The sequence below is a fragment of the Crinia signifera genome, chromosome 8 (assembly GCF_055691185.1).
Source record: "Crinia signifera chromosome 8, ASM5569118v1, whole genome shotgun sequence".
Classification (NCBI taxonomy): domain Eukaryota; kingdom Metazoa; phylum Chordata; class Amphibia; order Anura; family Myobatrachidae; genus Crinia; species Crinia signifera.
This window is the reverse complement of record NC_139224.1, coordinates 176706980-176731002: the sequence shown is the minus strand read 5'-3', so window position 1 is coordinate 176731002 and position 24023 is coordinate 176706980. Positions and strand designations below refer to the sequence as shown.

Here is a 24023-nt window from a genome sequence, read left to right as displayed (position 1 = left end):
GTGTAACCAATGCATAGGGTGCGGGTGATGAGTCCGTGTTACACGTATGTCAGGTGGTGTCATGTGTCACTGGTGTGTAACCATTACATAGGGTGCGGGTGATGGGTCCGTGTTACACATCTGTCAGGCGATGTCGTGTGTCACTGGTGTGTAACCATTACATAGGGTGCGGGTGATGGGTCCGTGTTACACGTCTGTCAGGCGGTGTTGTGTGTCACTGGTGTGTAACCATTACATAGGGTGCGGGTGATGGGTCCGTGTGACACGTCTGTCAAGCGGTGTCGTATGTCACTGGTGTGTAACCATTACATAGGGTGCGGGTGATGGGTCCGTGTTACACGTCTGTCAGGCGGTGTTGTGTGTCACTGGTGTGTAACCATTACATAGGGTGCGGGTGATGGGTCCGTGTGACACGTCTGTCAAGCGGTGTCGTATGTCACTGGTGTGTAACCATTACATAGGGTGCGGGTGATGGGTCCGTGTGACACGTCTGTCAAGCGGTGTCGTATGTCACTGGTGTGTAACCATTACATAGGGTGCGGGTGATGGGTCCGTGTGACACGTCTGTCAAGCGGTGTCGTATGTCACTGGTGTGTAACCATTACATAGGGTGCGGGTGATGGGTCCGTGTTACACGTCTGTCAGGCGGTGTCGTGTGTCACTGGTGTGTAACCATTACATAGGGTGCGGGTGATGGGTCCGTGTTACACGTCTGTCAGGCGGTGTCGTGTGTCACTGGTGTGTAACCAATGCATAGGGTGCTGGTGATGAGTCCGTGTTACACGTATGTCAGGTGGTGTCATGTAATTAGTTACAGTTTGTGTCTATTGTTCCAGAGAATTAACCATTTCCCGGGAATGGGAGAGATTTGTCGCAAGGATTGTCTATCCAGGAACATGACCAAGTAAGTCCCATTGTTATAGGCCATAGAGATCTGCTTTGTGACATCACTGTTACATACAGTTGCTGGGTGATGTCATGGCTTTGGATGCGAGCAGCATGGTGATGACAATACATGGCTGTAGCTTGCAGGGTGTCATGTGTTTGAGAATATGCATGGCTGTTATAGCAAGCCTCCATTAATGATTACAGCTATGGGCGGTGAGCTGGGACTAGCCTACAATGTCCTAGCTCAGAGCTACATTGTAGGGGATGCGGTCATCTATTAGAATGAACTTAGGTCTACAGTCATTAGGTCGACCCCACTAGGTCGACTGGCAGGAAGGTCGACCTGACTTAAGGTTGACATGGGCCAAGGTCGACATGACTTAAGGTCAAATTTGCATAAAGGTCGACATGAGGAAGGTCGACTGGTCATAAGGTCGACATGGGTTTTTCACTATTTTTTGAGCCGACATGTGCCGACAGGCGGTATTTCATGCCCTACCATCCACTAGGGCGTGGTGGGAGAATAAAATAGTGTGCCGAGCGCAGCGAGGCAACGTGCCCGAAGCATTGCGAGCGAAGCGAGCGAAGCGAGGGTCCGATTCTCATTGCCGACTGTGTCCATGTCGACTGTGTCGACATTCGGATAAAAAAACAGTGAAAAACCCATGTCGACCTTATGACCAGTCGACCTTCCTCATGTCGACCTTTATGCAAATTCGACCTTAAGTCATGTCGACCTTGGCCCATGTCGACCTTAAGTCAGGTCGACCTTCCTGCCAGTCGACCTAGTGGGGTCGACCTAATGACTGTAGACCTAAATGCAGTCTGACGAATGATCCCATTCCCATTGTAGTGTGAGAATAATGCTGCCCAGCATGTGTGGGCTACAGCCAGTAACCGAGCACCTGGGTAACACCATGCTGCACTGCAGGGGGCAGATGTAACATGTGCAAAGAGTTAGTGTGGGAGGGCGTGTCCTAGCTCAGAGCTACATTGCAGTGTGAGAATAATGCTGCCCAGCATGTGTGGGCTACAGCCAGTAACCGAGCACCTGGGTAACACCATGCTGCACTGCAGGGGGCAGATGTAACATGTGCAGAGCATTAGGTGTGGGAGGGGGGTGTCCTAGCTCAGAGCTACATTGCAGTGTGAGAATAATGCTGTCCAGTATGTGTGGGCTACATACAGAAGCAGCCAGTAACCGAGCACCTGGGTAACACCATGCTGCACTGCAGGGGGCAGATGTAACATCTGCAGAGAGTTAGTGTGGGAGGGCATGTCCTAGCTCAGAGCTACATTGCAGTGTGAGAATAATGCTGCCCAGCATGTGTGGGCTACAGCCAGTAACCGAGCACCTGGGTAACACCATGCTGCATTGCAGGGGGCAGATGTAACATGTGCAGAGAGTTAGTGTGGGAGGGCGTGTCCTAGCTCAGAGCCACATTGTAGTGTGAGAATAATGCTGCCCAGCATGTGTGGGCTACAGCCAGTAACCAAGCACCTGGGTAACACCATGCTGCATTGCAGGGGGCAGATGTAACATGTGCAGAGAGTTAGTGTGGGAGGGGCGTGTCCTAGCTCAGAGCTACATTGCAGTGTGAGAATAATGCTGCCCAGCATGTGTGGGCTACAGCCAGTAACCGAGCACCTGGGTAACACCATGCTGCATTGCAGGGGGCAGATGTAACATGTGCAGAGAGTTAGTGTAGGAGGGTGTGTCCTAGCTCAGAGCTACATTGTAGGGTACTTCTTTACGGTACTCTTTACCTATCACGGCGCCCATCGCGGGCATCGCGGGTACATTTATGTCTGGCCGCGACGCGACCGACGCGATGCCCGCGATTTCCCATTGAAACCCATGTTAAACATGGAAATCGCGTCGGTCGCGTCGCGGCCGGCCATAAATGTACCCGCGGTGCCCGCGACGCGATGCACCCGATTTCCATAGCAATCAATGTTAAATGGCCCGACCGACGCGATTTTACTGTTAAATGCCTCAATGGACCCGATGTGGGCATAGGAAACAATGTTAAATGGGCCACAGAGGCCAAATAGGCAACCTTGACTGGGAAATGGCCCCCCCAATTGTTACCGCCACCCCACGATCAACGTCAACCCGAAGCGTGGCGAGCGCAGCGAGCCCGCGAGGGTCGGCGGTACGCGTCCTCCGACCTTTTCATACCCCCACTATCCACGTCGGCGTGGAGTTGAGAATAGAATAGTGTGGCGAGCGCAGCGAGCCACCGAGCCCGAAGCGTGGCGAGCGCAGCGAGCCCCGCGAGGGGACGCGGATACCTTCACAGCTATACGCGTCCCCTCGCGGGCTTCACAGGTATCCGCGTCCCCTCGCGGGGCTCGCTGCGCTCGCCACGCTTCAGGCTCGGTGGCTCGCTGCGCTCGCCACACTATTCTATTCTCAACTCCACGCCGACGTGGATAGTGGGGGTATGAAAAGGTCGGAGGACGCGTACCGCCGCCCCTCGCGGGCTCGCTGCGCTCGCCACGCTTCGGGTTGACGTTGATCGTGGGGTGGCGTAAACAATTGGGGGGGCCATTTCAGAGTTCAGGGTAAGTATTTGGGCTCTAAGGCCCATTTAACATTGTTTCCTATGGTAAAATCGGGTCCATTCAGCCATTTAACATGAAAATCGTGTCCATCGGGCCTTTTAACATTGATTCCTATGGCAAATCGTGGGCATCGCGTCGCGGCCATCGTGTGCACATTTATGGCCGGCCGCGACGCGACCGACGCGATGTCCATGTTTAACATGGTTTTCAATGGGAAATCGTGGACATCGCGTCGGTCGCGTCGCGTCCGGGCATCTTTAGCCCGCATACGACGCGACCGACGCAATTTTTTACCTCACGATGCCCACGATCAAGATCGTGGGCGCCGTGCTAGGTAAAGAGTACCTTCTTTACTTTCACGGCGCCAGCATGGCGCCGCGCTACTTCCGGGTTACGCTCGCCACAAACTAAGTCAAATAAACGAAGTTAACGCCATGCCAACATGGATAGTTCATACCTCCACTATCCATGTTGGCATGGAGTTGATTTTAATTAGCGTGGCGAGCGTAGCGAGCCACCGAGCCCGCAGCGTGGGCGCCGTGAAAGTAAAGAAGTACCCATTGTAGTGTGAGAATAATGCTGCCCAGCATGTGTGGGCTACAGCCAGTAACCGAGCACCTGGGTAACACCATGCTGCACTACAGGGGGCAGATGTAACATGTGCAGAGCATTAGGTGTGGGAGGGGGGTGTCCTAGCTCAGAGCTACATTACAGTGTGAGAATAATACTGCAATACCGAGTACCACTAACGTGATGACCGTCGTACATGTGCAGAACGTTACACCTCTGCAATAGCAGCATGTGTATCTAATTTACAACTTGTCTTCAGGTCACACATGCTCCTGTTCTGTAGAAGATGCAGAGAACATATGCAGGTGCTCTTGTGTGCATGCGGTTGCGTTACTTGCTGCATGACGACAGTTATTTTCCTGGTATGTGCGAAACGCACAGGCTCTGAATTTGTGTGCTTGCTTCTGTTCATGCTTAGTGCAAAGTCACAACGCCTCTACGCAGCCAAGCGCGTTTTCTGTCTCTGCTTCCGCCACACTCTGTCCACCATCGCGTTTTACCTGTCACATGTGGTTGGTTAATGTTACTTTGCTCCGTTCTAACACTGCGCCAACCTGCGATTTGTTTTCCAGAATGATCAAGTGTCAGCCTCATGAGTACAGCTTCATCCCGCGCACCTGGATATTCCCCGCAGAGTACACTCAGTTCCAGAACTACGCAAAAGAGTTAAAGAAAAAGCGCAAACAGAAAACCTTCATCGTCAAACCAGCAAACGGAGCAATGGGACATGGGTAACCGGGCCTCTATAATACCGCTATCACTGGCACAGCCCCTCCTTTACATGACACCTCTGTACAGGCGTTACATGACTCAGACATTATAACCCTGAACTACAGTTCTAATGGGGGTCACACTGGTCTTCGTTCAGGGGAAACTGTTTTATTGAAATGTTGTTGGATCATTGTGTGTCCCCAAACAGACAGTTGAGCTGGTGAAACGCGTTATCTGCATCAGACACAGATTGCCGGTGAAATGCGTAGATTATTTTATACACTCCTGTTCATTGGATCATTGTGTGCCCCCAAACAGAAAGTTGAGCTGGTAAAACGCGTTACCTTCATCAGACACAGATTGGCGGTGAAATGCGTAGATTATTTTATACACTCCTGTTCATTGGATAATTGTGTGCCTCCAAACAGACAGTTGAGCTGGTGAAATGCGTAACCTTCATCAGACAAAGATTGCCGGGGAAATGCAAAGATTATCTTAGACACTCCTGTTCATTGGATAATTGTGTGCCCCCAAACAGACAGTTACCTTCATCAGACAAAGATTGCCGGTGAAATGCGTAGATTATTTTATACACTCCTGTTCATTGGATCATTGTGTGCCCCCAGACAGTTGAGCTGGTGAAACGCGTTATCTGCATCAGACACAGATTGCCGGTGAAATGCGTAGATTATTTTATACACTCCTGTTCATTGGATCATTGTGTGCCCCCAGACAGACAGTTGAGCTGGTGAAACGCGTTATCTGCATCAGACAAAGATTTCCAGTGAAATGCGTACATTATCTTAGACACTCTGTTTTCTTCCCATCAGGATATCTCTGATACGTAACGGGGAAAAGCTCCAGGCTCAGGAGCATCTCATCGTTCAGGAATATCTTGACAAACCGTTCCTGCTGGAAGGCTACAAGTTTGATCTGCGTGTGTACATCTTGGTGACGTCCTGCGATCCTCTGCGGATATTTTTATATAATGATGGACTGGTCAGGATGGGCACAGAGAAGTACCACTCACCCTCAGACTCCAATTTGGTGAGTTGTGAGATTGTATTTCAGTCCTACTTGTTTAGCACTAAGTCATCCTCTGTGCCTGCACATATATTGTCGCCCTAAGATACAGTGACGCGGCCATCTTATTTTTTTTTATATTTTTGCGTTTTCTAATTCGCTCTCCTTCCCAGGTCTTTTTCCATGAGGGAGGGGATGTCATGCAGCTGTACAGAAATAATCACGTAGTCTGTAAAGTCTGTAATATGAAACACTTGGGTAACACCATGCTGCACTGCAGGGGGCAGATGTAACATGTGAGTTAGATGTGGGATGGGTGTGTCCTAGCTCAGAGCTACATTGCAGTGTGAGAATTTAGCTGCCCAGCATGTGAGGGCTACATGCAGAAGCAGCCAGTAACCGAGCACCTGGGTAACACCATGCTGTGCTGCAGGGGGGCAGATGTAACATGTGCACAGAGTTAGATGTGAGAGGGGCGTGTCCTAGCCCAGAGCTTCTGTACATTACAGTGTGAGAATAACGCTGCCCAGTATGTGTGGGCTACATGCAGAAGCAGCCAGTAACTGAGCACCTGGGTAACACCATGCTGCACTGCAGGGGGCAGATGTAACATGTGCACAGAGTTAGGTGTGAGAGGGGCGTGTCCTAGCTCAGAGCTACTGTACATTACAGTGTGAGAATAACGCTGCCCAGTATGTGTGGGCTACATGCAGAAGCAGCCAGTAACTGAGCACCTGGGTAACACCATGCTGTGCTGCAGGGGGGCAGATGTAACATATGCAGAAAGTTAGGCACGGGAGGGGTGTGTCCTTGCTCTGAGTGTGAGAATAATGTACCGCTAATGGCCTCCAGAGAAAAACAGGATGACCGTCTTACAAGTGCAGAACTTTATACATCTATAGATGCGCACACCTCTGCAATAGCAGCAATGTCTATGAGCTACAGACACGGGAGAATGCGTATACACGGTCAGTATACACACGCACAAGCATTCTCCCGTGTCTGTAGCCTTTGTACTAGAGCTGGAATGAGCTCCGTGCTGCAGATGTAGGTTAGTGCCACCCAGTGGACATTTGTCAAATTGCAACAAAGTTTTTAATTGAGTTTTGTTTTCAAAACCTCTCTCACAGTGGTGTAGAGTCTTATAAGCAATGTAGCAGAGTGGCAGCATAATAAGGGTGTTTGTAACTGAAAGAAGCAATACATTCTATTGTCGTATTGTGTAGAGAGATTGGTTACTGAAATGTTCTTCCCAGGTTCCTAGATGTACACACAACATTCCGGGAGTTGTACTGTTGTGCTGCAATAGCTCTTCTTGCTCTGTCTCTTATCTCGGTGAATAAGTGGAATTAGTAACAATTATTCCAGTATGTGATCCTGGCACTTCGTACATATAATTGGATAAACCCTAAACCCTGCTGCGGGGGATGAAGCGCTGGTTGTGCCAGAGAGAGAGAGAGAGATGCAGAAATCCAAGCGCTGGTTTAGTGATACCAGGTATAACGTATAATTCACAAACACTGGTTTCTGCAGAAATGTAATACAGCTTCACCGAGGTGGCATCACTGTGGGGCAGGTGTGGCAGGTGTGCACCAGGGTGTTACCAAAATGCCGCCTCTCACTTAGTGACGGGAGCCGAGTGCTGCACATTACCTGCGCCACTGGCTTCTGTCACACTGCAGGAGCCGGCACTGCAGCCAGATCAGTCTCTGGTGACAGCCCGCACCTCCGCGAAGGAGTCTCCCATCTCTGACTGATTTCATTCTCACATGACTGACGTGCGTTAGTGGTTTGGACATCAGCATTGTGCTGTTGCCGGGCTGCAGAGACTAACTTACCGGAGAGGTAGGTTCCCGCAGGAACTGTATATTGTACTACTTTACTAAATGTGAGACTCTGAGCTTATACTAGTGATCATTCTAGCACCCTGCACCTTTTAAAACCTGTGCAGTTCCTCTTTATTACCTGGTGTGTCACTATCTGCTGTGATGCTTTGCTTCTACCAGAGTCTGGTCTGTATCTCAGCACAGACCATACGGTGCTAGGAGTACCACAGCAGAGAGCGACACCTCGGGCAGGAAAGAGTAACAGCGCAGGTTATGAAAGGTGCCGGGTGCTAGAACGCACGCTCCTCGCCTTACTGCTGCATGGTTTCCCAGGTGCCATACTACCAGTCAGTCCAGCCATGTCCACGCGTTTCGCTCTCTGAACCTTTTCAAGACACTAAAGTCGGTTTTCAACATACCAATAAATCAGCCCCTTCCAAAGTCCTAGCCATGAGGTTCCCCTGTCCGCTACTCCGGGTGGACGCGCCCCGGCCTCTGTAGATATCCATCAGGCTGAATGCAGGGGGCTTGTATAACGGCTCCTACACCTAATAGATCTTCATTAGCTGCTGGGATTGTCCGACAGGCGGGTCCTCCGCGTGTATAGCAAACACAGGTCATACAGCTGTAATTATATCCACATGCTGGCTGCCGGTGTACTGGCCTGGATGTGAGTAATGTTCCAGTGATAATCATTCAGGAGTATCTGTATGCCCAGTGATTACTTCTTGTACAGACCAGAGAGTTGCACACAGATATACTACATGTACAGACCAGAGAGTTGCACACAGATATACTACATGTACAGACCAGAGAGTTGCACACAGATATACTACATGTACAGACCAGAGAGTTGCACACAGATATACTACATGTACAGACCAGAGAGTTGCACACAGATATGCTACATGTACAGACCAGAGAGTTGCACACAGATATACTACATGTACAGACCAGAGAGTTGCACACAGATATGCTACATGTACAGACCAGAGAGTTGCACACAGATATACTACATGTACAGAGAGTTGCACACAGATATACTACATGTACAGACCAGTGAGTTGCACACAGATATACTACATGTACAGACCAGAGAGTTGCACACAGATATACTACATGTACAGACCAGAGAGTTGCACACAGATATACTACATGTACAGACCAGAGAGTTGCACACAGATATACTACATGTACAGACCAGAGAGTTGCACACAGATATGCTACATGTACAGACCAGAGAGTTGCACACAGATATACTACATGTACAGACCAGAGAGTTGCACACAGATATACTACATGTACAGACCAGAGAGTTGCACACAGATATACTACATGTACAGACCAGAGAGTTACACACAGATATGCTACATGTACAGACCAGTGAGTTGCACACACATATGCTACATGTACAGACCAGAGAGTTGCACACAGATATACTATGTGTACAGACCAGAGAGTTGCACACAGATATACTATATGTACAGACCAGTGCGTTGCACACAGATATACTACATGTACAGAGCAGAGAGTTGCACACAGATATACTACATGTACAGGCCAGAGAGTTGCACACAGATATGCTACATGTACAGACCAGAGAGTTGCACACAGATATGCTACATGTACAGACCAGAGAGTTGCACACAGATATGCTACATGTACAGACCAGAGAATTGCACACAGATATACTATGTGTACAGACCAGTGAGTTGCACACACATATGCTACATGTACAGACCAGAGAGTTGCACACAGATATGCTACATGTACAGACCAGAGAGTTGCACACAGATATGCTACATGTACAGACCAGAGAATTGCACACAGATATACTATGTGTACAGACCAGAGAGTTGCACACAGATATACTATATGTACAGACCAGTGCGTTGCACACACATATGCTACATGTACAGACCAGAGAGTTGCACACAGATATGCTACATGTACAGACCAGAGAATTGCACACAGATATACTATGTGTACAGACCAGAAAGTTGCACACAGATATACTATATGTACAGACCAGTGAGTTGCACACACACATATGCTACATGTACAGACCAGAGAGTTGCACACAGATATGCTACATGTACAGACCAGTGAGTTGCACACAGATATGCTACATGTACAGACCAGAGAATTGCACACAGATATGCTACATGTACAGACCCGAGAGTTGCACACAGATATGCTACATGTACAGACCAGAGAGTTGCACACAGATATGCTACATGTACAGACCAGAGAGTTGCACACAGATATGCTACATGTACAGACCAGAGAGTTGCACACAGATATGCTAAATGTACAGACCAGAGAGTTGGAGGAGGGGACACTGTGATCAACAGGCGGCCGGTGTTTGGGGGAGGGGGCACTGTGATCAACAGGCGGCCTGCGTTTGGGTAAGGGGACACTGTGATCAACAGGCGGCCGGTGTTTGGGGGAGGGGACACTGTAATCAACAGGCGGCCGGTGTTTGAAAGAGGGGGCACTGTGATCAACAGGCGGCCGGTGTGTGAGGGAGGGGGCACTGTGATCAACAGGCGGACGGTGTTTGGGGGAGGGGGCACTGTGATCAACAGGCGGCCGGTGTTTGGGGGAGGGGACACTGTAATCAACAGGCGGCCGGTGTTTGGGGGAGGGGGCACTGTGATCAACAGGCGGCCGGTGTTTGGGGGAGGAGACACTGTAATCAACAGGCGGCCGGTGTTTGAAAGAGGGGGCACTGTGATCAACAGGCGGCCGGTGTGTGAGGGAGGGGTCACTGTGATCAACAGGCGGCCGGTGTTTGGGGGAGGAGACACTGTAATCAACAGGCGGCCGGTGTTTGGGGGAGGAGACACTGTAATCAACAGGCGGCCGGTGTTTGAAAGAGGGGGCACTGTGATCAACAGGCGGCCGGTGTGTGAGGGAGGGGTCACTGTGATCAACAGGCGGCCGGTGTGTGAGGGAGGGGTCACTGTGATCAACAGGCGGCCGGTGTTTGGGGGAGGGGGCATTATGATCAACAGGCGGCCGGTGTTTGGGGGAGGGGGCACTGTGATCAACAGGCGGCCGGTGTTTGGGGGAGGGGACACTGTAATCAACAGGCGTTTGGGGGAGGGGGCACTGTCAATCACAGGCACCCGGTCAGTGCTGGTGGTCCAAGCTCTTTTATTTGTGATGTTCACATTTCACTCTGGTGACTTAAATCCATTTCACACTTTTGGAGCAAGGATGGGATTGGAGGATGCGTTATATACCAGGATAATATGGGGGTTTCTGTTTGTAGCCCAATAGGAGCACTTGTTTCCTAGCACGGCGTCCATCGCATTGCATACTATAAGGCATACGATGGTATGCGATGCTATGCGATGTTACGCGATGGCAGCCGATGTTACATTTTACAATTTAAAAATGTATACCATCGAATTGTATGTCATATACAATGGTATACGTTTTAAAATTGTATAAGCACCCTAATGTTAAATGTGCCCCCTATAAGATAAATAATTGTATAAGCACCGTAATGGGTGTTTTCATTGTTAAATGTGCTGCGCTCGCCATGCTTCGGGGGGGGGGGGGGTGCGTAAATAAATGATATTATATGACATTTAATGGTATAGTACATTGAATGCCATTATAACAGGTAAAATCGCATCTCATCGCGTGCCATACAATAATGGCATGCGATGCGATTTCACTACGTTTGCGTACGTAGTAAAATCGGCCTGGGGACCATTTATTATCTCTTATATACTTAGCCAGATCCGGTGGGCGGGGTTCCCCGGGTGATTGACAGGCCCGTCCACCGTTATCCACACTGCAAAACCTGCAATACCACGTTCTACACAGCCTAAGTCCTACACACCAAGCCCCCACCCCCTCCTCCCCATGTCCGCCCAAGCACCCCCCCCAAACCCTGCCCCATGGCTGCACACCACGGCCCCCACGACCACTCCCCCCCCCAGGGTGCCGGACAGTCAAGCACATGAGGAGGAGACTGTGCACTGCAGTGCTGCCCCCCCCCCCCCCCCCCCCGCCTCCGCTGCTCCTGATTGTTTGACCGCTGACTGGGACCTCACAATATTATGCTGGGTATGTATATACACTGCTGGGGAGGGGGGTGGACAGACCCAGCATGTGTGTGTGTGCGTGGTGTGCAGTATGTGTGGAACCACTGCTATAGATGACACAATGCAATGTATAGCCCAGACGCCCCCCCTCCCGCAATTCGCGACCCCCCTCCCGCAATTTGCGGCACCCCCTCCCGCGATTCGTGGGGCCCCCGCGATTCGCAACCCCCCTTGCGCGATTCACGCCCCCCCCCCCCCAAGCCCCCCTCACGCGCTTTGCAGACCCCTCCCGCCACAAGCAGGTGCCGCCCCTAGGTGGGAAATCCGGCCCTGGCTGCCACGCTGCAGGTTCCCCCACTGCCAGAAGTGTCCCCACGGTCCTCTGCACAAGTGCCACAACTTTTATCAATGTCTTGCCCACATACCACTATTATACAGCCTCCTGCTCTCATGCACGCTCACTCCCTCCCAGTGGGAGGAGACGTAACCCACTGCCGGGAGCTGCATCCACTCACATCCAGCTCACCCACTGCCGGGAGCTGCATACTGTCCCCCACCCTCCTCCAGTTCTAGGGATGCCCATCGACCATCAATGATTTCAAATCATCAATGGTTTATGGCCGATGTTGAATACTTTTGCCATCGATGTGGGAGGACCAGATGGTTTCCCTACATCGATGGCAAAGGAGAACCGATCAAGTTTCAAATTTTTATGGTGCCGTTACATGGAGCATAGCTCCGCCCCCCCCACACCCGACGGTCCCGCCACCGAGTTCTGATTGTCCCACAGCCTATTCAGTACGATATAGTGGATGACCATCGATAGCTATTATCGATGGCAGGGTGCAAAGTCGCCATCAATGCCAACCATCGATGGCATCTGCACCAATGCCCATCCCTACTCTGCAACAGGCAAAAACCTTTACTGCTCCTCATGCCCACACACCCCTATCACTGCCCTGCCTCCTGTTCTCCTGCCCTGTAACTTCCGCCAGTGGGGACCCGCTCACCCTGCGTTGCCCACATTCCCCTATCATGCTTTACCACCCAGCCTCCTGCTCTCATGCACCCTAACTCCCACCCAGTAGGAGTAGACACTGACTCAGGGGCACCGTCCTGTACTCCTGTGCTGCCACGCTGGACCCTCACCCACTGGCAGAAGCTGCCACCCTCCTCTTTAGTCCCCTGTATGCCCGCACACCCCTATCACTACCCAGCCTCCTGCTCTCCTGAACCGTAACTTCCACCACTGGGGAGTCGCTGACACTGTGTTGCCCACATACCCCTATCATGCCTCATATCCCAGCCTCCTGCTCTCATGCACCCTAACTCCCACCCAGTAGGAGGAGACACTGACTCAGGGTCACCGTCCTGTACTCCTGTGCTGCCACGCTGGACCCTCACCCACTGGCAGAAGCTGCACAGTGTCCCACACCCTCCTCTTTAGTCCCCCTTATGCCCACACACCCCTATCACTACCCAGCCTCCTGTTTTCCTGTGTTGTGACCTCCGCCAGTGGGGAGCCGCTGACTCAGAAACACCCTACTATACTATTGCACACACACACACACCTCAACAACATGCACACACAGCCCCCCCCCCCCCCACAAATGTCACTGTACCCTCCACACTATCAATTAGGGGCAGTTACATTGGACTGGTGCAGCAGTCAGGGGCAGTTACATTGGACTGGTGCAGGAGTCAGGGGCAGTTACCTTGGACTGGTGCAGGAGTCAGGGGCAGTTACCTTGGACTGGTGCAGGAGTCAGGGGCAGTTACCTTGGACTGGTGCAGCAGTCAGGGGCAGTTACCTTGGACTGGTGCAGGAGTCAGGGGCAGTTACCTTGGACTGGTGCAGCAGTCAGGGGCAGTTACATTGGACTGGTGCAGCAGTCAGGGGCAGTTACATTGGACTGGTGCAGGAGTCAGGGGCAGTTACCTTGGACTGGTGCAGCAGTCAGGGGCAGTTACCTTGGACTGGTGCAGCAGTCAGGGGCAGTTACCTTGGACTGGTGCAGCAGTCAGGGGCAGTTACCTTGGACTGGTGCAGGAGTCAGGGGCAGTTACCTTGGACTGGTGCAGCAGTCAGGGGCAGTTACCTTGGACTGGTGCAGGAGTCAGGGGCCGTTACCTTGGACTGGTGCAGGAGTCAGGGGCAGTTACCTTGGACTGGTGCAGCAGTCAGGGGCAGTTACCTTGGACTGGTGCAGGAGTCAGGGGCAGTTACCTTGGACTGGTGCAGCAGTCAGGGGCAGTTACCTTGGACTGGTGCAGGAGTCAGGGGCAGTTACCTTGGACTGGTGCAGGAGTCAGGGGCAGTTACCTTGGACTGGTGCAGGAGTCAGGGGCAGTTACCTGGGGCAGAGGCCTTGCAGTTTGTGGCCAGGGGACACTAAGCTCCCAGTTTGTATATTCTCCCCGTACTTGCATGGGTTTCCTCCGGGTACTCCGGTTTCCTCCCACAATCCAAAAATATACTGGTAGCTAATTGGCTTAACCCTAGAATGTCTGTATGTGCATGTTGAAATATAGATTGTAAGCTCCACTGGGCAGGGACTGATGTGAATGTTCAAATAGTTAGGCGCCGGTGTAAGCACTGCTGTACCCTGGCTCACCTGTCAGCTGCAAGCGCCTGGACAGCAGCCACATTCCGGCGATCGCCAGGCAGGTCAGGGCGGAAGTGTCGGGTCATTGCTTAGCAACGCCCTGAACTTCCGCCGCACGGACGGCAACAGGGAGACGCTGCTTTCAGATGCACCAGGCGTCACTTCCGCCGGGAAAGGCGGCGTTTTTGAATAAAATCCGGCTCAGTCTTCTGTCAGGCGCCGGTTATAGCGTCCTGTGGCCATGCCTGGCTCGTGTCTGGTCATGTTCCTGGTTCCTTGCAGTGTCCATTCGTCTGTCAGTCCTGCACCTGCGTTGCTGCTTTAAGACTTCTTCTGTGGTTCCTCCATCTCCCAGATAAGTCAGGGGAATCCCCTGCAGTAGTCGCTATTCTCATTTAATATTATATCACATCTGTTGTGCATTGTTGCATTTTGTAGTTACTTATACTACACCTTTTATGCATTGTTGCATCTGTGATTGATTATTATTACACCTGTTGTGCATTGTTGCATTGTGTTTTCCATACATCTCTGGGAGCACGCGCAGCGTGTCTTCCGTTGAGAGTATTCAGGGGTTACTCCTGGGGAATTGTTGGGGGCCCCCAACCAGTGTTCCCTCTAAGCTGTGCGCATGTGCGCGCGCACACAACCTGCCGAGCACGCGCACAGACATTACAAATGAGCGCACAAAGCAGCAGTGGTCCCCTTTTTGCAGTTGTGGACTCAATTAATGTGTTTGACCCATAAACTACATTGTGTGTTGTGTTTTGAATGTTTAATATCATTTTAAAGTAAAGTTAACACAAATGCTGAACATCATTTTCCAGTTATATATGTAAGTGACGCACACATTTTTTTATTTTCTTCCAAAGTTGCACAGCCAATATCTTTTGCCGCACACAGCCTTTGTAAAATTAGAGGGAACATTGCCCCCAACCTGCCCTGTCTGGGTTAGCTAGTTCCCCTCTTGTCCATCTCTTGCCTTGGCGGGCACGTTGTCTATTTATAAGACCAGGCGGCATCGGGGACGGAAGCTGGCATAACTGGCTGCGTCGAACGCGGCTGTTAGTGGTGAAGGTTAGCTGCGCACGCACCCGCCAACACAGGGGAAGACAACAGAGTTAGGGGGCAGGTCTGGTGGCTCACTCCCGTTCCCCTTACACAAATCATCCTTGTACAGCGCTGGGTAATATGTGTGTGCTATATAAATAACGAGGAGCCAGTTTTTTGCGCACAGGGGACCGTCTCTTAGAGACTGCGCATATGAGCTCATGCCCACAGCGCTCGCACACAGAAGTCCAGGTGGAATGGAGCGTCGTGGGGTGGCGGCAAGTCAACCAGAATAAGGGCCATAGTTCTCTGCACTAGCTGCAGTGTCTGATTGGCTGATTCTCTTCGCTACGGTTATTTGTATGCAGATTTTAATAACTGTCACCACCTGAAACTTTCTTTATGCTGTTAACGGAACCTGTAAACATACAGCTGACCACTAGGTGGCAGGAACGCTGCACGCAGAAGAACATTATAATCACTGTGTTTTTAAATGACAATTGACTGATTATTTGCATTTTAAACTCTTCTAAAATGTTAATTGTCTGTTTTCATTTTATGTCAGAATGTATCTGCTTAACACAAATCACCAATTACCAAGTGCTTTTCCATTGTGCATATAAACATAGTGTAAGAAACTGGACAATGTCGTTGCAAAGTTGTAGCAAATGGACAATTCTTATATTTTATTTTTAAATATATTTAATTAGATAGATGACGGTGTAGAAGGTAGTCAGCCCCACCAACATCTGTCCGGGGTACATGGACACGTTTTGCATGGTGGGAGGGTACATATTATTATTATCATTATCCTTTATTTCTATGGCGCCACAAGGAATCCGCAGCGCCCACACAGACTCATAAACAAATACAGGGACCAGTGACTACTATAGAGGACAAGTACAGGGCACATAACCATAGCTACATCATTAGGGGACACTGACATAAGTATCAGGGGCAGAGAACAAGGGATCCGCAGCGCCCTATTACAGAGTATATAACCCAGGGGACAGTGACTTACAGCTGTATACAACAGAGGACAAGTACAGGGCACATAACCATAGCTGTATCAGCAGCCGACACTGACATATGTATTAGAGGGCAGAACAAGGGATCCACAGCACCCTATTACAGAGTATATAACCCAGGAGACCGCTGTATACAATAGAGGACTAGTACAGGGCACATAACCATAGCTGCATCAGCAGAGGACACTGACATATGTATCAGGGGGCAGAGAACAAGGGATCAGCAGCATCCTATTACATAGTATATAACCCAGGAGACAGTGACTGACAGCTGTATACAATAGAGGACAAGTACAGGGCACATAACCATAGCTGCATCAGCATATGACACTGACATAAGTATCAGGCGGCAGAAAACAAGGGATCCGCAGCACCCTATTACACAGTATATAACCCAGGAGACAGTGACTTACAACTGTATACAATAGAGGACAAGTACAGGGCACATAACCATAGCTGCATCAGCAGAGGACACTGACATATATATCAGGGGGCAGAGAACAAGGGATCCGCAGCGCCCTATTACAGAGTATATAACCCAGGAGACAGTGACTTACAGCTGTATACAATAGAGGACAAGTCCAGGGTACATAACCATAGCTGCATCAGCCGAGGACACTGACATAAGTATTAGGGGGCAGAGAACAAGGGATCTGCAGCGCCCTATTACAGAGTATATAACCCAGTAGACAGTGACTTACAGCTGTATACAATAGAGGACAAGTACAGGGCACATATCCATAGCTGCATCAGCAGGCGGCACTGACATATGTATCAGGGGGCAGAGAACAAGGGATCTGCAGCATCCTATTACACAGTATATAACCCAGGAGACAGTGACACAGCTGTATACAATAGAGGACAAGTACAGGGCACATAACCATAGCTGCATCAGCAGGCGGCACTGACATAAGTATCAGGGGGCAGAGAACATGGGATCCGCAGCGCCCTATTACAGAGCATATAACCCAGGAGATAGTGACTTACAGCTGAATACAATAGAGGACAAGTACAGGGCACATAACCATAGCTGCATCAGCAGAGGACACTGACATAAGTATCAGGGGGCAGAGAACAAGGGATCCGTAGCGCCCTATTACAGAGTATATAACTCAGGAGACAGTGACTTACAGCTGTATACAACAGAGGACAAGTACAGAGCACATAACCATAGCTGTATCAGCAGCCAGCACTGACATATGTATTAGAGGGCAGAACAAGGGATCCACAGCACCCTATTACAGAGTATATAACCCAGGAGACCGCTGTATACAATAGAGGACTAGTACAGGGCACATAACCATAGCTGCATCAGCAGAGGACACTGACATATGTATCAGGGGGCAGAGAACAAGGGATCAGCAGCATCCTATTACATAGTATATAACCCAGGAGACAGTGACTGACAGCTGTATACAATAGAGGACAAGTGCAGGGCACATAACCATAGCTGCATCAGCATATGACACTGACATAAGTATCAGGCGGCAGAAAACAAGGGATCCGCAGCACCCTATTACACAGTATATAACCCAGGAGACAGTGACTTACAACTGTATACAATAGAGGACAAGTACAGGGCACATAACCATAGCTGCATCAGCAGAGGACACTGACATATATATCAGGGGGCAGAGAACAAGGGATCCGCAGCGCCCTATTACAGAGTATATAACCCAGGAGACAGTGACTTACAGCTGTATACAATAGAGGACAAGTCCAGGGTATATAACCATAGCTGCATCAGCCGAGGACACTGACATAAGTATTAGGGGGCAGAGAACAAGGGATCTGCAGCGCCCTATTACAGAGTATATAACCCAGTAGACAGTGACTTACAGCTGTATACAATAGAGGACAAGTACAGGGCACATATCCATAGCTGCATCAGCAGGCGGCACTGACATATGTATCAGGGGGCAGAGAACAAGGGATCTGCAGCATCCTATTACACAGTATATAACCCAGGAGACAGTGACACAGCTGTATACAATAGAGGACAAGTACAGGGCACATAACCATAGCTGCATCAGCAGGCGGCACTGACATAAGTATCAGGGGGCAGAGAACATGGGATCCGCAGCGCCCTATTACAGAGCATATAACCCAGGAGATAGTGACTTACAGCTGAATACAATAGAGGACAAGTACAGGGCACATAACCATAGCTGCATCAGCAGAGGACACTGACATAAGTATCAGGGGGCAGAGAACAAGGGATCCGTAGCGCCCTATTACAGAGTATATAACTCAGGAGACAGTGACTTACAGCTGTATACAACAGAGGACAAGTACAGAGCACATAACCATAGCTGTATCAGCAGCCAGCACTGACATATGTATTAGAGGGCAGAACAAGGGATCCACAGCACCCTATTACAGAGTATATAACCCAGGAGACAGCTGTATACAATAGAGGACTAGTACAGGGCACATAACCATAGCTGCATCAGCAGAGGACACTGACATATATATCAGGGGGCAGAGAACAAGGGATCTGCAGGACCCTATTACAGAGTATATAACCCAGGAGACAGTGACTTACAGCTGTATACAATATAGGACAAGCACAGGGCACATAACCATAGCTGCATCAGCAGAGGACACTGACATAAGTATCAGGGGGCAGAGAACAAGGGATCCGCAGCGCCCTATTACAGAGTATATAACCCAGGAGACAGTGACTTACAGCTGTATACAATAGAGGACAAGTACAGGGCACATAACCATAGCTGCATCAGCAGAGGACACTGACATATGTATCAGGGGGCAGAGAACAAGGGATCCGCAGCGCCCTATTACAGAGTATATAACCCAGGAGACAGTGACTTACAGCTGTATACAATAGAGGACAAGTACAGGGCACATATCCATAGCTGCATCAGCAGGCGGCACTGACATATGTATCAGGGGGCAGAGAACAAGGGATCTGCAGCACCCTATTACACAGTATATAACCCAGGAGACAGTGACACAGCTGTATACAATAGAGGACAAGTACAGGGCACATAACCATAGCTGCATCAGCAGGCGGCACTGACATAAGTATCAGGGGGCAGAGAACATGGGATCCGCAGCGCCCTATTACAGAGTATATAACCCAGGAGACAGTGACTTACAGCTGAATACAATAGAGGACAAGTACAGGGCACATAACCATAGCTGCATCAGCAGAGGACACTGACATAAGTATCAGGGGGCAGAGAACAAGGGATCCGTAGCGCCCTATTACAGAGTATATAACTCAGGAGACAGTGACTTACAGCTGTATACAACAGAGGACAAGTACAGAGCACATAACCATAGCTGTATCAGCAGCCAGCACTGACATATGTATTAGAGGGCAGAACAAGGGATCCACAGCACCCTATTACAGAGTATATAACCCAGGAGACAGCTGTATACAATAGAGGACTAGTACAGGGCACATAACCATAGCTGCATCACCTGAGGACACTGACATAAGTATCAGGGGGCAGAGAACAAGGGATCTGCAGGACCCTATTACAGAGTATATAACCCAGGAGAAAGTGACTTACAGCTGTATACAATATAGGATAAGCACAGGGCACATAACCATAGCTGCATCAGCAGAGGACTCTGACATAAGTAACAGGGGGCAGAGAACAAGGGATCCGCAGCACCCTATTACAGAGTATATAACCCAGGAGACAGTGACTGACAGATGTATACAGTAGAGGACAAGTACAGGGCACATAACCATAGCTGCATCAGCAGGGGACACTGACATATGTATCAGGGGGCAGAGAACAAGGGATCTGCAGCACCCTATTACAGAGTATATAACCCAGGAGACAGTGACTGACAGATGTATACAGTAGAGGACAAGTACAGGGCACATAACCATAGCTGCATCAGCAGAGGACACTGACATAAGTATCAGGGGGCAGAGAACAAGGATCCGCAGCGCCCTATTACAGAGTATATAACCTAGGAGACAGTGACTTACAGCTGTATACAATAGAGGACAAGTACAGGGTATATAACCATAGCTGCATCAGCAGAGGACACTGACATAAGTATCAGGGGGCAGAGAACATGGGATCCGCAGCGCCCTATTACAGAGCATATAACCCAGGAGATAGTGACTTACAGCTGAATACAATAGAGGACAAGTACAGGGCACATAACCATAGCTGCATCAGCAGAGGACACTGACATAAGTATCAGGGGGCAGAGAACAAGGGATCCGTAGCGCCCTATTACAGAGTATATAACTCAGGAGACAGTGACTTACAGCTGTATACAACAGAGGACAAGTACAGAGCACATAACCATAGCTGTATCAGCAGCCAGCACTGACATATGTATTAGAGGGCAGAACAAGGGATCCACAGCACCCTATTACAGAGTATATAACCCAGGAGACCGCTGTATACAATAGAGGACTAGTACAGGGCACATAACCATAGCTGCATCAGCAGAGGACACTGACATATGTATCAGGGGGCAGAGAACAAGGGATCAGCAGCATCCTATTACATAGTATATAACCCAGGAGACAGTGACTGACAGCTGTATACAATAGAGGACAAGTGCAGGGCACATAACCATAGCTGCATCAGCATATGACACTGACATAAGTATCAGGCGGCAGAAAACAAGGGATCCGCAGCACCCTATTACACAGTATATAACCCAGGAGACAGTGACTTACAACTGTATACAATAGAGGACAAGTACAGGGCACATAACCATAGCTGCATCAGCAGAGGACACTGACATATATATCAGGGGGCAGAGAACAAGGGATCCGCAGCGCCCTATTACAGAGTATATAACCCAGGAGACAGTGACTTACAGCTGTATACAATAGAGGACAAGTCCAGGGTATATAACCATAGCTGCATCAGCCGAGGACACTGACATAAGTATTAGGGGGCAGAGAACAAGGGATCTGCAGCGCCCTATTACAGAGTATATAACCCAGTAGACAGTGACTTACAGCTGTATACAATAGAGGACAAGTACAGGGCACATATCCATAGCTGCATCAGCAGGCGGCACTGACATATGTATCAGGGGGCAGAGAACAAGGGATCTGCAGCATCCTATTACACAGTATATAACCCAGGAGACAGTGACACAGCTGTATACAATAGAGGACAAGTACAGGGCACATAACCATAGCTGCATCAGCAGGCGGCACTGACATAAGTATCAGGGGGCAGAGAACATGGGATCCGCAGCGCCCTATTACAGAGCATATAACCCAGGAGATAGTGACTTACAGCTGAATACAATAGAGGACAAGTACAGGGCACATAACCATAGCTGCATCAGCAGAGGACACTGACATAAGTATCAGGGGGCAGAGAACAAGGGATCCGTAGCGCCCTATTACAGAGTATATAACTCAGGAGACAGTGACTTACAGCTGTATACAACAGAGGACAAGTACAGAGCACATAACCATAGCTGTATCAGCAGCCAGCACTGACATATGTATTAGAGGGCAGAACAAGGGATCCACAGCACCCTATTACAGAGTATATAACCCAGGAGACAGCTGTATACAATAGAGGACTAGTACAGGGCACATAACCATAGCTGCATCAGCAGAGGACACTGACATAAGTATCAGGGGGCAGAGAACAAGGGATCTGCAGGACCCTATTACAGAGTATATAACCCAGGAGACAGTGACTTACAGCTGTATACAATATAGGACAAGCACAGGGCACATAACCATAGCTGCATCAGCAGAGGACACTGACATAAGTATCAGGGGGCAGAGAACAAGGGATCCGCAGCGCCCTATTACAGAGTATATAACCCAGGAGACAGTGACTTACAGCTGTATACAATAGAGGACAAGTACAGGGCACATAACCATAGCTGCATCAGCAGAGGACACTGACATATGTATCAGGGGGCAGAGAACAAGGGATCCGCAGCGCCCTATTACAGAGTATATAACCCAGGAGACAGTGACTTACAGCTGTATACAATAGAGGACAAGTACAGGGCACATATCCATAGCTGCATCAGCAGGCGGCACTGACATATGTATCAGGGGGCAGAGAACAAGGGATCTGCAGCACCCTATTACACAGTATATAACCCAGGAGACAGTGACACAGCTGTATACAATAGAGGACAAGTACAGGGCACATAACCATAGCTGCATCAGCAGGCGGCACTGACATAAGTATCAGGGGGCAGAGAACATGGGATCCGCAGCGCCCTATTACAGAGTATATAACCCAGGAGACAGTGACTTACAGCTGAATACAATAGAGGACAAGTACAGGGCACATAACCATAGCTGCATCAGCAGAGGACACTGACATAAGTATCAGGGGGCAGAGAACAAGGGATCCGTAGCGCCCTATTACAGAGTATATAACTCAGGAGACAGTGACTTACAGCTGTATACAACAGAGGACAAGTACAGAGCACATAACCATAGCTGTATCAGCAGCCAGCACTGACATATGTATTAGAGGGCAGAACAAGGGATCCACAGCACCCTATTACAGAGTATATAACCCAGGAGACAGCTGTATACAATAGAGGACTAGTACAGGGCACATAACCATAGCTGCATCACCTGAGGACACTGACATAAGTATCAGGGGGCAGAAAACAAGGGATCCGCAGCACCCTATTACACAGTATATAACCCAGGAGACAGTGACTTACAACTGTATACAATAGAGGACAAGTACAGGGCACATAACCATAGCTGCATCAGCAGAGGACACTGACATATATATCAGGGGGCAGAGAACAAGGGATCCGCAGCGCCCTATTACAGAGTATATAACCCAGGAGACAGTGACTTACAGCTGTATACAATAGAGGACAAGTCCAGGGTATATAACCATAGCTGCATCAGCCGAGGACACTGACATAAGTATTAGGGGGCAGAGAACAAGGGATCTGCAGCGCCCTATTACAGAGTATATAACCCAGTAGACAGTGACTTACAGCTGTATACAATAGAGGACAAGTACAGGGCACATATCCATAGCTGCATCAGCAGGCGGCACTGACATATGTATCAGGGGGCAGAGAACAAGGGATCTGCAGCATCCTATTACACAGTATATAACCCAGGAGACAGTGACACAGCTGTATACAATAGAGGACAAGTACAGGGCACATAACCATAGCTGCATCAGCAGGCGGCACTGACATAAGTATCAGGGGGCAGAGAACATGGGATCCGCAGCGCCCTATTACAGAGCATATAACCCAGGAGATAGTGACTTACAGCTGAATACAATAGAGGACAAGTACAGGGCACATAACCATAGCTGCATCAGCAGAGGACACTGACATAAGTATCAGGGGGCAGAGAACAAGGGATCCGTAGCGCCCTATTACAGAGTATATAACTCAGGAGACAGTGACTTACAGCTGTATACAACAGAGGACAAGTACAGAGCACATAACCATAGCTGTATCAGCAGCCAGCACTGACATATGTATTAGAGGGCAGAACAAGGGATCCACAGCACCCTATTACAGAGTATATAACCCAGGAGACAGCTGTATACAATAGAGGACTAGTACAGGGCACATAACCATAGCTGCATCAGCAGAGGACACTGACATAAGTATCAGGGGGCAGAGAACAAGGGATCTGCAGGACCCTATTACAGAGTATATAACCCAGGAGACAGTGACTTACAGCTGTATACAATATAGGACAAGCACAGGGCA

General features: G+C 49.6%; 1 protein-coding gene across 7 annotated transcripts in view; it reads left to right on the top strand.

The window, feature by feature from the left end:
- Window positions 1-24023, top strand: part of TTLL7 (tubulin tyrosine ligase like 7) — a 191450-nt gene that overhangs the window by 29705 nt on the left and 137722 nt on the right. For 5 of the 7 annotated variants that reach the window (XM_083157854.1, XM_083157853.1, XM_083157852.1 and 2 more), the window contains 3 exons: window positions 837-904; window positions 4599-4757; window positions 5568-5784. In XM_083157854.1, coding sequence (XP_083013980.1) covers window positions 837-904; window positions 4599-4757; window positions 5568-5784 — 444 coding nt within the window. The remainder of the gene's footprint in view (window positions 1-836; window positions 905-4598; window positions 4758-5567; window positions 5785-24023) is intronic. The other 2 variants (XM_083157857.1, XM_083157856.1) reach the window with 1 other exon arrangement.